Source organism: Bombina bombina, chromosome 3 (assembly GCF_027579735.1).
Source record: "Bombina bombina isolate aBomBom1 chromosome 3, aBomBom1.pri, whole genome shotgun sequence".
NCBI lineage: Eukaryota > Metazoa > Chordata > Amphibia > Anura > Bombinatoridae > Bombina > Bombina bombina.
This window is the reverse complement of record NC_069501.1, coordinates 207,570,144-207,586,611: the sequence shown is the minus strand read 5'-3', so window position 1 is coordinate 207,586,611 and position 16,468 is coordinate 207,570,144. Positions and strand designations below refer to the sequence as shown.

The 16,468-nt window shown below is 35.9% G+C and overlaps 1 protein-coding gene across 2 annotated transcripts in view; it reads left to right on the top strand.

The window, feature by feature from the left end:
- The window catches only part of LOC128653055 (transient receptor potential cation channel subfamily V member 1), a 133,093-nt gene that overhangs the window by 100,222 nt on the left and 16,403 nt on the right, over window positions 1–16,468 (top strand). For both annotated transcript variants that reach the window (XM_053706107.1, XM_053706106.1), the window contains 2 exons: window positions 11,377–11,504; window positions 14,391–14,497. In XM_053706107.1, coding sequence (XP_053562082.1) covers window positions 11,377–11,504; window positions 14,391–14,497 — 235 coding nt within the window. The remainder of the gene's footprint in view (window positions 1–11,376; window positions 11,505–14,390; window positions 14,498–16,468) is intronic.

Sequence of the window (16,468 nt, the reverse complement as noted above, 5' to 3'; positions counted from 1 at the left end):
TTAGCTTAGATGCCTTCTTTTTCAAATAAAGATAGCAAGAGAAAGAAGAAAAATTGATAATAGGAATAAATTTGAAAGTTGCTTAAAATTGCATGTGTTGAATCACGAAAGAAAAACATTGGGTTCAGTGTCCCTTTAAGGAGTTAGAAGGGAAGTAGCCTTGTACTGAGTTATTGAGAGGTCAAGGTCATATCTTTCAGGTAGACTGAGGTAAGAGCCTTTATCTCCTTGAGACATAATCTGCTATCCTGGGACACTTTATGTATAAAGCCCCTCTTTCCTCCCTGAACCTATCTTCCCCTACAATTATTGGAAAATGATTAAGGAACTTTGATTGAAAAAGTGTCTATGCATATTAGAGGGCAGTTTATAGACATACATACACCTCTTTAATTGGTATTTGCTCTCTTATCTTGTTGAATAGAGGACTCTGATTTAAGGTGGATAAATCTCTTTGGGAAGTAATCAGTATTGGAGAAGTTTATGGATAAATACCTCCAGCAACCCAAAATATCCCCTAAACTTAAAAACCCTGAGAAAAAATCAACTAAATATTTGAACTCCCCTAGTAAGATAAATATAGAGGAGAAAAATGGAGACTCTATTGATGTAAACAGTATTGCTCTGCAGGTTTCAGCTTTGATTATTCCAAAGATAGAGGAGATTCATAAAAGATTGTATACTGTGATTGAGGAACTAAAAACTAAGTCTGATAGAATTGCAGAACTGGAACAAAAGGTCTCTAAATGTGATGATATTCAAAGAAACTTGGAATTAAAAATGAAATTTTATTAAAACAAAACTCAAGTTTAATTAATAGGTTGGAGGGTATTGAAAACGGAACTAGACACAATAACTTAAAGGACCAGTCAACACATTAGATTTTCATAATCAACAACTGCAAGATAACAAGACAATGCAATATCACTTAGTCTGAACTTCAAATGAGTAGTAAATTTTTTTATAACAAATTTCAAAGTTATGTATATTTCCACTCCCCTTGTACCATGTGATAACAATCAGCCAATCACAAATGCATATACGTATAGTCTGTGAATTCTTGCACATGCTCAGTAGGATCTGGTGAGGTGACTCAAAAATTGTACATTTTTTTAATGGAAGTAAATTGGAAAGTTGTTTAAAATTACATGCTGTATCTGAATCATGAAAATTTAATTTAACCTGAGTGTCCTTTTAAGACTGATTGGGCTCCCAGAATCCCTCAACTTTCAGGATTTAGAAGAAAAAGACTCTCCCTGACCATCTAGGCCTATAAAATTAGAAAAGTCTTTACATAATTGAGAGGGTGGGGTGAGTGCTGGAATCATCTCTTCAAGGGCATAGGAAACCTCACCCTGTAATAGTCACATTTTTAAATTTCCAAGGAAAGACTGCGATACTGAAAGCTTATAGGAAACAACAACAATTGTACTATAAGGATGTTCAAATTTTGCTTTTCCAGGATTTTCCTGTTTAAAAATCATTGAAGAGGAGACAATTCTCCAATATATGCTCACGCTCGGTTACGGAGGGTGCATTTTTCTCTCATTTATATCTAGGAAAACTGAGGCTTAAATCTGGAAATACTTTTTTTTTTACCTTTGAGACAACAGAATTGACTCAAACTTTCTTAGACAATGAAGTAGGGAAATAAATTTAATGGGAGGACCTTTTCTTTTCCTTTTTTGCTCACCTATTTAATTAATTAATTAATTAATTTATTTATTTTTAGCCTTCTCATTATTTATTTTTAGCCTTTTCGTGAGCTTGAAGGAGAGAATGGAGAAAGTCTATAAGTGTTTAAAAAAAAAAATCCATAATTTTTCCAGGTTGAAACTTTTCCTTCCTTGTCATAGTAAATTGTACATGAGATCAATATTAGACAGGCTCATTTTGAGTCTTAATTCACACAAGAAAGAATAGGTTTTAAATAGCATGTTTGTATTTTTAATTTTGATTGGTTACATTTTGTGAATTGTTTTTCTAAAGTTTTATTGTAAAGATCAAGACGTTTCACAGTAATCTTTTAACTCCACTCCCTCCTTTCCTTTTTTTCTCTCTCTTCCTCTCCTTTGTTTATTTCATAATCAAGTTTAAATGGTTAAAATATTAACATGGCATGTGGGAGGTATTCACTCCCCAATAAAACAGAAAGCCATTATGAACTATTTGGGGAAGAAAAACTTTGATATAGTATGTTTACAAGAAAGTTATCTTTTCGATATTGAACATGAGAAGATAAAGGCTAAATGGCTTAAAGAAACGCTCTTCTCTTCATACAAAAAAATAATCAGCTAGAAGGTTAATTATACTCTTTAACATGAAATTTACATATAGGATTCATCAAGTATTAAGAGATAAAGATGGTAGATATTTTTGGTTAGGCTGTCTATTCATGGTGTGGATTATTTAATAGGTTTATGGCCCAAATGACTCCAATGAAAAATTTTGGAATATATTGGTGAAAACTTTGATCAAATTCCCTAATGATAAGATTATATTGACTGGTGATTTTAATGTTACACCTAACTCCTTTGTGGATAGGAAAATGCTGGATGTTGGGAGTAAGAGATCTACCTATACAAAGCCCCACTTAAAAAAAAAAAAAATTCACATATTCAATAAGACTAGTAGATATTTGGAGACTTTTGAACCCAAATAACTTAGAATGTACTTGTCTTTCCAAGACCCATAATACATTATCAAGATTAGACATTTTTCTCACATCAGAATATTTAATCCCTAAGATCTTAAATTGTAAAATACTGGAACATACACTATGAGATCTCGCCCCTGTTATGCTAGAACTGGAAGAAGTTACAAAATTCACCTATAATTTTTTTTTTCCTTCTTAGCTATCTAATTCAATTAGATTTAGGCATTTTTTAAGCGAAAATGGGAATAATTCTTTATTCTTAATAAAGAACATAGGAACAATATCCCAATTTTTGGGGAGACTGCTAAAGTTTATTTAAAGGCAGATATCTTCTTACATAAACTAAAGAAAACTCAGACTGCATTACTTAGGAAATTGTCAAGCAAATTAAGGGAAGCATATGCCCTTCTTCACAATATCCTTCTAGGGAGAATAGAAAGAACTATTTTAGTTGTAAAAAAAACAAAATATTTATAAATTCCTAGAAGATATTGAACTTCCTAAAATCTCAGAAGTAGATGTTGACATCTTAAATAATCCAATAGAAGAGGAAGAGATCTATACAATGATTAATTCAATGGCTAAGGGGAAATTTCCAGGGCCAGTCAACATGCCGCTGGAATTCTATACATCATTGTCAACTAAAATTGTTCCTTTATTAAAGGACCTTTATATGCAATATTATGAGTATAACCATAAGATTGCAGATTAATTTAAAAGATCAAATAGCATATTGATCCCCAAGCAGGATAAAGATCTGTTGGAATTAACATCTTACAGATCCATTTCCCTATTAAACCTTGATTACAAATTTTTTATGAAGATTTTGGCAGAAAGGTTGAAATGTATTCTACCCAAGATGGTACACCCAGATCAGGTGGGGTTCATGAGTGGCAGACCTTCAGAATTTAATGTTAGGAAGATTCATCATATAATATGCCATTAATCTAAGTATCACCCAGCCTTGTTGGAGGCCTTCCTGCTATATTTGGATGCAGAGAAGGCCTTTGATAGGGTGGAGTGGGATTATATGTTGAAAGTATTGGGAAGATTTGGTTTTGGTGGTAATTTCCTGGGACTAATTAGTAATATCTACTCCAATGCAAAGGCAACTCTATTGATAAATAATGGGATTTTGAGTTCTTTTTTGTTGACAAGGGCTACCCATCAAGGTTGCCCTTTATCCCCTTTATTGTTTGACTTAGTTTTGGAAACCCTTGCTGTGAAACTAAGGGAGGTTGTTCCTGGCATTAGCCTGGGGAATATCTCGTTTAGAACTTCGCTTTTTGCAGACAATCTTCTTATATTTGTAACTGATCTGGAAAATTATATAAATCAAATTATTAAATTATAAAAAATAGTATATAGCCTTGTATTGGGCTATAAGATTGACTTAACAAAATCTAAAATATTATGGCTAAAAAAATGGATTGCCATCAATCTTATCTATTTATTGAAACAAAATCCTTGTCTTATCTGGGGTTATGTATTTCGACTGACCCTTTAAAATGGTATGGGGATAATATCTTGTCTGTTTTACAGGAAAGCAGGGATAAAATGAAAAGCAGGAAAGGTTTCTTTGACAGGCAAATTAAATCTATTTAGGATGTTTATACTCCCAACATTTTGAGGCTGCTCCCTCTTTTAATGAGAAAGCAAGAATTGCTAGGGTTTAATCGGACCCTACGATATTTCCTTTGGGGTGGGAAGAGAGCTAGAATAAAACTTGAAAATCAATATACAATATATATACAAAGGGAGGATTAGCATTACCGAACTTGAAATTTTACATCTATGCAACAATTCTTAGATTTCCAATAGATTTGATGTTTTAAGCAACCAGATACTCCTGCAGAGAAGTAAAAGAGTACGTATGCCATCTTCATTCCTTAAATGTTATGGTTTCAAATAGAGAATTGGGAAGAAACATCCATACAAATCCTCTGTTTAAGGATATTCTATGGGTCTGGAGGAAGACTATGAAACTACTGGGCACTAACGTAAAGATTTCTAAATGGTTGCCAGTAGGGGACAACCTGTATATCCCTTTGGATATACATATTTTTGGTTTATGGGCACCTAAAAAAATTCTAATCATTAAAGATGTTTTTGATCCTACTACAAAAAAACTTTATACCTTTAACGATTTAAAAAACAACAACATTCCCCTGGGGTCCAAACGAGGCATATATTCTACTTTCTTCAATTGAAACATTACATTGCTCAATTGGCAAAAATGTCCCCCCTCCCATCTGGCAGAAACATCCATTATCTAATTACATCCAAACTGAGAAATGTTCACTTTCATCAATATATAAACTACTCCAAACAAAAGATACAAGAAGACAATTGAGAGACCTGAGAGGAAAGTGGGCAGATATGCTCGAAACTCCTCAGTTGGATAAAATATTATTAAATAGTTTAAATGCTACTCAATATTTAACCGCTTCTGCTTACTTGAGGGAAACCCAAACTACTGTTGATTACTTCATAATGATTACCTGACTCCTGGGAGGGTGGCCAAATGGAAAAAGGAAGTTAAAAATATTTGTATTAAATGTTCACTTGAGAATCCGGATTTGGGGCATTTGTTTTATGATTGCCCTAACTTGAAAGAATTTTAGTTGAGGGTGGCACCCCTTCTCTCACAAATAACAAAAACATTTTTTGTTATTCTGACAAAGGAAACTATTCTTTTTTTATTTAGTGATGATTCATGGAGGGGTAATGGGAACTAAGTCAATGCTAAGTTCCCCTCAGTTAGACAAGTTAAAAATATGCTGGTTAACCATGTTATACAGTAATTGATGCATATGATTATAAAATGGAAAGAGGAAGGAAAAGGGATTATTTTATTAAAATTTGGAGGAAATGCATTAATTATATGAGATTAGAGTTCAAAAATCAAATAGATCGGATTGTTAATTTCCAGATTCAATAAGAGGAAAGATGAGGGGGAAACATAGGTTGATTGGGGGAAGAAGAGCAAGGTATAACAGTTAAGAAATATCATTTTTTTTCTTTTCTTTTTTTCTTTGAGGGAGTGTGGAGATTAGACTCTTTATGGGTAAATTGGTCCTAATTTGTATTCATAATTGTTAACATACTTATTATTTGTATTAGGTTAAATGGGTGATTATGACACTTTAAATTTAGAATGAAATATTGTTACATCTTTGTGGAACATTCTATATTTGAGATACGTTATTGTTTGTTATATTAGTAACTAATAAAAAAAGTGTGGGAAGACATGTGGCCTGTCTAAATGTAATGGTAGCAGATATATTTTATTGTGGAAATAATAAGTAATCGGGCATGGGGGTAGATACAGTTAATTTTGGCCATAAAATAGTTATTTATAGGGACATAAACACTAAATACTTTAATATGCAGCTCCTGCTAATTGTGTGTGCCGCAGTTTTGGAATCTAGGTTGCACTGCAGGTGTCTGAAGGAGAGTTCCTGCACATGTGCAAACACATCAGCAGTAGAATGCAATGAAAGCTAGATTTCAACATGGCGGCACTTATGACTAGACTATGCTTATAAAATGTATTTAGTTCTAGATTACAAGTGGTGCAGTATATTTCTCCGCTAGAGTTAAGCTTTTTGCACTAGTCGTGTTACGTACAAGTTTCAAAAAAACTTATTTTCCGCTAGCGGTAACCCAAATCGCGCTTAAAATAAAAAATTATGATCGCGTTTTTGCATTCACTCATAAAAGTCAATGGAGAAAAAAAGTGGGAAAAAAAACACCCACTCTCTTGCGCAAACACTATAGCATTTTCACAATTGCGCTAGCTCGACATGAAAATATAAATATTTTATTTTCCAATGTTCTTAACCTAATGGAATATGTTCTATTTATTCATAATTAAATATTTCTACATATATCTGATGTTTTTTTAAACACATATATTTAAACCTATATATAGGGGGCTAGTTATCAAGCCGTCTACTTTTCTGGCTTCGCCGGCCCAATACGTCCGCCTAAGCTCGCCTACCTTCGCTGCCGCGGACCTGAAAAAAATATGCCTAAGTTATCAAATAAAGCTGTCAAAAAGCCGCGGGGCGATGAGCAGCGGACTGTGACAGTTATCACTCATCCGATCTCGCTGCCCTTCGGCTTTTTCCCAGCTTTATTGCTAGCCTGTAACTAAGCACTCACACTAACTACACTGCTCTACCCCCTATACCGGCGCCCCCGGAGCCCCCCGCAACTAAATAAAGTTACTAACCCCTAAACCGCCGCTCCTAGACCCTGCCGCAACTCTTATAAATGTATTAACTTCTAAACCGCCGCTCCTAGACCCTGCTGCAACTCTTATAAATGTATTAACCCCTAAACCGCCGCTCCTAGACCCTGCCGCAACTCTTATAAATGTATTAACCCCTAAACCGCCGCTCCTAGACCCCGCCGCAACTCTTATAAATGTATTATCCCCTAAACCGCCGCTCCTAGACCCCGCCGCAACTCTTATAAATGTATTAACCCCTAAACCGCCGCTCCCGGACACCGCTGCCACCTACATTATACCTAGTAACCCCTAATCTGCCCCCCCTACACCGTCGCCACCTATAATAAATTTATTAACCCCTATCCTGCCCCCCACTACGCTGCCGACACTGTAATAAAATGATTAACCCCTAAACCTAAGTCTAACCCTAACCCTAACGCCCCCCTAACTTAAATATTAATTAAATAAATCTAAATAAATTAACTCTTATTAACTAAATGAATCCTATTTAAAACTAAATACTTACCTTTAAAATAAACCCTAATATAGCTACAATATAAATAATAATTATATTGAAGCTATCTTAGGATTTATATTTATTTTACAGGTAACTTTCAATTTATTTTAACCAGGTACAATAGCTATTAAATAGTTATTAACTATTTAATAGCTTACCTAGCTAAAATAAAGAGAAATGTACCTGTGAAATAAATCCTAACCTAAGTTACAATTACACCTAACACTACACTATACTTAAATAAATTATTCCTATTTAAAAATAAATACTTACCTGTAAAATAAACCCTAAGATAGCTACAATGTAATTAATAATTATATTATAGCTATCTTAGGATTTATATTTATTTTACAGGTATCTTTGTATTTCTTTTAGCTAGTTAGAATAGTTATTAAATAGTTATTAACTATTTAATAACTACCTAGCTAAAAGAAATATATAATTACCTGTAAAATAAATCCTAACCTAAGTTACAATTAAACCTAATACTACACTATCATTAAATTAATTAAATAAACTACCTACAAATAACTACAATTAAATACAATTACATAAACTAACTAAAGTACAAAAAATAAAAAAAGCTAAGTTACAAAAAATAAAAAATTAAGTTACAAACATGTTAAAAATATTACAACAATTTTAAGCTACTTACACCTAATCTAAGCCCCCTAATAAAATAACAAACCCCCCCAAAATAAAAAAAATCCCTACCCTATTCTAAATTAAATAAATTTCAAAGCTCTTTTACCTTACCAGCCCTTAAAAGGGCCATTTGTGGGGGCATGCCCCAAAAAGTTCAGCTCTTTTGCCTGTAAAAGAAAAATACAACCCCCCCCAACATTAAAACCCACCACCCACATACCCCTAATCTAACCCAAACCCCCCTTACAAAAACCTAACACTAATCCCCTGAAGATCATCCTACCTTGAGTCGTCTTCACTCAGCCGAGCCACCGATGGAACTGAAGAGGACATCCGGAGCGGAAGAAGTTAATCCTCCAAGCGGCGCTGAAGAAATCTTCCATCCGATGAAGTCATCATCCATGCGGCGCTGAAGAAGTCTTCGATCCGGCCGATGTCATCTTCAAAGAGGCGCTGAAGAGGTCTTCTATCCGGGCGAAGTCATCTTCCAAGCCGGGTCTTGAATCTTCCTTCCGCCGACGCGGAACCACCTTCTTCACCGACGGACTACGACGAATGACGGCTCCTTTAAGGGACGTCATCCAAGATGGCGTCCCCTCAATTCCGATTGGCTGATAGGATTCTATCAGCCAATCGGAATTAAGGTAGGAAAATCTGATTGGCTGATGGAATCAGCCAATCAGATTCAAGTTCAATCCGATTGGCTGATCCAATCAGCCAATCAGATTGAGCTCGCATTCTATTGGCTGATCGGAACAGCCAATAGAATGCGAGCTCAATCTGATTGGCTGATTCCATCAGCCAATCAGATTTTTCCTACCTTAATTCCGATTGGCTGATAGAATCCTATCAGCCAATCGGAATTGAGGGGACGCCATCTTGGATGACGTCCCTTAAAGGAGCCGTCATTCGTCGTAGTCCGTCGGTGAAGAAGGTGGTTCCGCGTCGGCGGAAGGAAGATTCAAGACCCGGCTTGGAAGATGACTTCGCCCGGATAGAAGACCTCTTCAGCGCCTCTTTGAAGATGACATCGGCCGGATCGAAGACTTCTTCAGCGCCGCCTGGATGATGACTTCATCGGATGGAAGATTTCTTCAGCGCCGCTTGGAGGATTAACTTCTTCCGCTCCGGATGTCCTCTTCAGTTCCATCGGTGGCTCGGCTGAGTGAAGACGACTCAAGGTAGGATGATCTTCAGGGGATTAGTGTTAGGTTTTTGTAAGGGGGGTTTGGGTTAGATTAGGGGTATGTGGGTGGTGGGTTTTAATGTTGGGGGGGGTTGTATTTTTCTTTTACAGGCAAAAGAGCTGAACTTTTTGGGGCATGCCCCCACAAATGGCCCTTTTAAGGGCTGGTAAGGTAAAAGAGCTTTGAAATTTATTTAATTTAGAATAGGGTAGGGATTTTTTTTATTTTGGGGGGGTTTGTTATTTTATTAGGGGGCTTAGATTAGGTGTAAGTAGCTTAAAATTGTTGTAATATTTTTAACATGTTTGTAACTTAATTTTTTATTTTTTGTAACTTAGCTTTTTTATTTTTAGTACTTTAGTTAGTTTATGTAATTGTATTTAATTGTAGTTATTTGTAGGTAGTTTATTTAGTTAATTTAATGATAGTGTAGTATTAGGTTTAATTGTAACTTAGGTTAGGATTTATTTTACAGGTAATTTTGTAATTATTTTAGCTAGGTAGTTATTAAATAGTTAATAACTATTTAATAACTATTCTAACTAGCTAAAATAAATACAAAGTTACCTGTAAAATAAAAATAAATCCTAAGATAGCTACAATATAATTATTATTTATATTGTAGCTATATTAGAGTTTATTTTAAAGGTAAGTATTTAGTTTTAAATAGGATTCATTTAGTTAATAAGAGTTAATTTATTTAGATTTATTTAATTAATATTTAAGTTAGGGGGGCGTTAGGGTTAGTGTTAGACTTAGGTTTAGGGGTTAATCATTTTATTACAGTGGCGGCGGCGTAGTGGGGGCAGGATAGGGGTTAATAAATTTATTATAGGTGGCGACGGTGTAGGGGGGCAGGATAGGGGTTAATACATTTAATATAGGTTGCGGCGGGTTCAGGGAGCGGCGGTTTAGGGGTTAATACATTTATTATAGTTGCGGTGGGCTCCGGGAGCGGCGGTTTAGGGGGTAATAACTTTATGTAGTTGCGGCGGTGTAGGGGGGGTCAGATTAGCGGTGTTTAGACTCGGGGTACATGTTAGGGTGTTAGGTGTAGACAGCTCCCATAGGAATGAATGGGATGTCTGGCAGCAGCGAACTTGTACTTTCGCTATGGTCAGACTCCCATTGATTCCTATGGGATCCGCCGCCTCCAGGCTGGCGCTTTGAAAACCAGGTACGCTGGGCCGTAAAAGTGCCGAGCGTACCTGCTAGTTTTTTGATAACTAGCAAAAGTAGTGAGATTGTGCCGCACTTGTGTGCGGAACATCTGGAGTGACGTAAGAATCGATCTGTGTCGGACTGAGTCCGGCGGATCGAAGTTTACGTCACAAAATTCTACTTTTGCCGGTCTCGAGCCTTTGATAACTAAGGCGAATCAGCCTCGCCACAAATACGCTGCGGAATACGCAGCGTATTTGAGGTTGACGGCTTGATAACTAGGCCCCATAGTGTATATATAGATGTTTATAGGTAAACATATATACATATATATGAATATTTATTTAGAAATACATAGAACATATTCTACTATGTGCAAAACATTAGCATGTGAAATATTTACAGTAAATACATAGTTAAACAGATTTATTTACATACAGATGCATCTTTAGCAATATATCTGTATGTATCTCTATGTTAAAGTACTTTGGCAGCTTTTTTTTTCTAACACCCAAGAATTCATATCTTTGAGCCCTTATAACTTTTTTGTACAATATGTTTTTCAAATAATTGTTATTAGATGGTGTTATTATTAGTGTAACTGTACTTTGTAATGTATTTTTGTAACACTTTTTTGTTTTAGAAAACAGTTAACCACAGCTCTGAGATTGCGGTTTCTCTCAACTTGTAATATCAGCGCAATTAAAACTGCTTGTGAAAAGACGATATCGCTTGCGCAAAACCGTTTGTGCCTCACTTGTAATCTAGCCCTTAGTGTTTAATGTTTAATGACAGGGTGGGGTAAAAGCTTTTGGGACAGGTGTATAAAATCCAATTTTGTTTGCCTTTTTTCTCCTTATATTAAATGCACTTGTATTGCTGGTACTTTTACCTGATAGGCAGTGGTTAGCATTACCCTTATAATCACCTACTTACCATTATATACTATAATATTTAACTATTTGTTTGACAGAGGGCTACCACTATCTTGGACATTGAGCGATTTTTACCCAGATGTCTTAGGAAGAAATGGAGATCTGGGCACCTGCTCAGTGTGGGGAGAACAGCTGAAGGGAAACCAGATGAGAGATGGTGCTTCAGGTAAGGGAAAACTCAATATTGTGTGAAACAAGCAGAGGAAATTGTTTTGTGTTCTTTCAGTGAATTATCAGTAGCATAATTCGTTTTGGACCACTATGAATAAAAAGTAACTAGTGTGTCCCTTTTTTAAATTTGAAGGGGCATTAACTCCTTCACTACCGGGACTTTCAGAGAAGAACTTGGCCAGAACACTGGAGAATTTTTAGCATTTTTTCTATCTATGTTTTTTAAGCAGACAAACCAATGTATTGATCTAGGCCCATTATGTTATATTTCGTGCCACCATTTCCCCGCCAACTCTACTGGTGGGCAGCTCACAAACATCCATTTAAAAAACCGATTAATTTTAAAATGCTCTTTTTTACATATGACAAATGTATTCAACCGCTTTAGCCAATGCAATATATATATATACGTTGTGTGGTACTTTGCCTATCGTACCACATGATTTATGTATATATAAGAAAGAGAGAGAGAGAGAGAGAGAGAGAAAGAGAGAGAAAGATAGAGAAAGAGAGAGAAGAGAGAGAAGAGAGAGAGAGAGAGAAAAGGTGTGTCATTGTGAATCTAATTTGCATATCTTACCCAGAATCCTTTGCTGCACACACACACACACACACACATATATATATATATATATATATATATATATATATATATATATCGGAGCTGCAGAAAGTGCCAGCAGGCTTGGCTGTAACTTAAGTATAGTTCCTGAGGTCATGGCATTTTACTTTTATTATCACATTTTAATTGTTCTCATGGTAATCTTTGTTAAAGAGATAGCTTGGTAGGAGTCTGAAGCAAAACATGGCAGGAAATAATGTTCTTGCAAATGGATAACATTCTTGAAAAACTGCTGCCATATAGTGCTCCAGACATGCATGCTCCTGAGCTTATGTCCCTGCTTTTCAACAAAACATAGCAAGAGAACGAAGAATATTTGATAATAGAAGTAAATCAAAAAGTTGTTTAAAATTGCATGCTCTCTCAGAATCATGAACAAAAACATTTGGGTTTCATGTCTCTTTAAAAGGATATTGATGTTCTTTTTTTAATTTATGCATCATAAATGATCAATTTCATTAAATAGATCTGTATTCAAAATACATATTTTAAGAACATTTACAGCTTCTTGTTAAAAAATATTCATTATTTTGCAGGCCAAGGACAAACCTACATAAAAGCCACTTGAGTGTTGTTTATCTTACTTTTTTTGCTGTAGCCAATAAGGGACAGATATAAACACGCTGCTGGAAATAGAAGCAATCACTGTGCAGCATCTTGCATTGTTAGGGTACTGCATTTCATGGGATGTATTCCAGCTTCTCTGGGGGGGAGGGGAACTCAGATTTCTGAGTTAATTACAAGAGAAACAAACTAAATCAATAATGAAACTGAATTGCAAATATTGTTTAAATTATGAATGATTAAACATTTTATGAGGAATGAAATTTTGAGTTTAATGGCGCTTTAAATAAGTACATCCATACTCTTAAGACCTCTGCTCCTTAACTTGCTCGCCTGCTCTGAAGTGGTGGACAGCAATCCGCCCGATCGCATGCGATCGGGTTGATTGACAGCCCCTGCTAGCGGCCGCAAATCTGCAGGGGGCGGCATTGCACAAGCATTTCACCAGAACTGCTTGTGCAACGATAAATGCCAACAGCGTATGCTGTCGGCATTTATCGATGTCTGGCGGACATGATCGCTAAAGCGGATCATGTCTGCCAGACAGATGATAAATCGGACCCTATATATGTACTTGATGTACAACATTAGTAACTGAACTTTTTTATGTTATTTAGATTTGTACATTCATAGTAAAGCTGTATTGAGTGGGAGGGGGGGGGGCATAACAGTTTTTTAATCACACAGTAGTCAAAATTTGCTAAAAGTTTGTTCCAGCTTCATCTGATTCACCAACCAGCTTTACAAGTTCTTAAAGGAACACTAAACACTAAATACATTTTATGCACCTCCCTCTAATCATAGGCACTGCCATTTTGGAACCTAGGTTTCACTGCAGGTATCTAGAGTTGCTGCACATGTGCAAACAGATTTCAACATGGTAGCACCTATGACTGGAGGGAGGTGGGCAATAACTACAATACTTTGCTAATATCATGTATCTAGTGTTTAATGTCCCTTTTTAGATATTCTGTGTATCTTATTTACTGCAGCTCACTCGTCTCTCTACTCTTCAGTGAATCAGATACATAGAATAACTTTAAGGGACACTGAACCCAAATTTTTTCTTCTGTGATTCAGATAGAGCATGCAATTTTAAGCAACTTTCTAATTTACTCCTATTATCAATTTTTCTTCGTTCTCTTGCTATCTTTATTTAAAAAAGAAGGCATCTAAGCCTCTGGAACTCTGGACAGCACTTTTTTTTATTGGTGGATGAATTTATCCACCAATCAGCAAGAACAACCCAGGTTGTTCACCAAAAATGGGCCGGCATCTAAACTTACATTCTTGCATTTCAAATAAAGATACCAAGAGAATTAAGAAAATTTGATAATAGGTGTAAATTAGAAAGTTGTTTAAAATTTCATGATCTATCTGAATCACAAAAGAAAAATTTTTGGGTTCAGTGTCCCTTTAATAATAGGTGAAGTGGAAGAAGTTGGTTCAGCCCCTGAAGCTGGAGCGGCTAGAGAGCGTTCTTGGTGATTAGATCAGAATATATCAGCTATATGGTGACACTAGTGTGAGTTCTACATTTTAGTGAAGGACAGTGTTAGAATGATCTATTGGTCTCTAAGTAAAAATCTACATTCTAAAACAGCAATATCTATCTATCTATCTATCTATCTATCTATCTATCTATCTTGCACCTTCACAATAGTGATATATTTGTTTTGCTTTTCTGTGCTCTAGAGTAGAGGAAATGCTCTGGGGTGCGTGGGGAAGGGATGTATATAACCTTGACGAGGAACCTGGTGACAAGAAAGAAGCAAAAGAAGCAACTTACAAGAGTCCCAAAGGTAGGAAAGTTAATCATGGATATATTTAGATAAATACATTTACACCCACATGGCTAAAATAATAGAGATGCCCGGTCTTAGTGCAGCATAATTCAAGGATTGTTTTCTTTTTTCTTATTTCAAGCATTATTTATTTACATTACTGTTTGGTTGATGCCCTACCATAAAGACATTGTTTCTTGAATTTTGAGGCAAAATTAACCTTTTAAAATAAATAAAATTATTTTGGAACTTTCTTATAAACAAATGAAATTCATTGGAAAGTTTTTAAAACAGTATACCCTATCTGAAACATGACATTTACATTTATTCACAGGAAAAACATTTGTTTCAGATAAATCACCTGTCATAAAAAAAGTTTTTTAGTTTCATCCGGTATTTGTCATTCACAATTAATTTGCAAACAAAAATCCATTTTACGCTATTTTGTATTGGAAACATTCTTTTCATCAAGTAATTTTTATTATTTTCAAAACAAGATCAAACTGAAAATCACATATAACAAGTGTACAAGAGTGTAATGCCAAGCGTACAAACATTGCTCACGTGTACAATAGCATATACATTAGGGTCATATAACATTTTATGATATCTATTCAAAGCACTCTATTTCAAGATTTGTTAGGCCAAGTGAAGAAGTATTAAACATATTATGTTAAAACACACATACCAGTCATAATTGCCTGTATTAACAGTTTTCGGGTATATCTCTGCTTATTTTCAGGTTTTAGGTGGTCTGCTGTTCCCAAATAAAAATTATATCTACAATAGCATCCTGTTTTCTCTTATATGCATAATATACTTTTTCCAATTCAAGCACGTGGCTCACCTCCTTTACCCACATAGTGTATGAGGGGACAGCAGTTTTCTTCCAGAAGCTAGGAATCAGGCGCCTGGCGCAGCTAAGCATACATTGTAATAATTTCTTTCTATATACACATGGAATTTTAGGGATATCACTTAGCAGTATCAGACTAGGTGTGAGCACTACAGATCTACCCAGCACCCTATCAATATGTTTATTTATGCTGTCCCAATAAGATCGGAGGCATGGACAGGACCACCAAATGTGCGAAAGAGTACCCACCCCCCCCACAGTGTCTCCAACAAAGTGAGGACGAATTAGGAAAAATGCTACGTAAGCGGTGGGGGGTCAGATACCACCTCGAAAGAAGTTTGTAGTTTGTTTCCACCATTGCCATTGAGAGGGAGGATTTTTTGGTCTCTAAAAAAATCCGCTGCCACTGGGTGTCAGTGAATACTATGTTTAATTCTTTTTCCCATTTTATGATGTAAGTGGGTTTTTTACTAGGGAAAGTTCCTCTGAGAAGTTTATATATGATGGACACATGGGATTTAGTGACTGTGGTAGTTGTGCACAGCGTTTCAAAGGGGGTAAGAGGTCTGACAAGATTAGCCATATGGGCACTATTATGAATAGCATGTCTAATTTGAAAGTATGGGAACCAAAGGTGGAAAGGGGCACCTAGGAGTTGATGGATATCAGCTTGGGATCTAATAAGTCCATTTTGGAGTATCATGTGTGTTGGTATGTTAGTAGGTTTACCATCTAGACGTGGTGAGGGAAAAGTGTGTGCCTGTAGCAATAAGGGGTTATTGAGCACAGGGGATAGAGGGGAAATGGGAGTCGAGATCTGATTCTCTTCAGTTAGAGTTTTATCCCATATTTTAAGGGTAGAAGCTATATAGTAATTTCCCCAAATTTCTGGTGGTCTATTTCTGTGTGGGATCCAGCACTGGTCGCCCAGGTTCAGGCCACCCACCAGAGATGTTTCTATTTGTATCCAGGGTTTCTCTAGGGGCGAATGTTTCCATGCAACTATGCGAGCCATATGTGCAGCTTTATAATAATACATCAGGTTTGGGGATCCCAATCCTCCATCTTCTCTCTTTAAAAACAGGGTGTTCCTGGCCACCCTGGCTCTCTTGTGATCCCATATAAATAAGTCA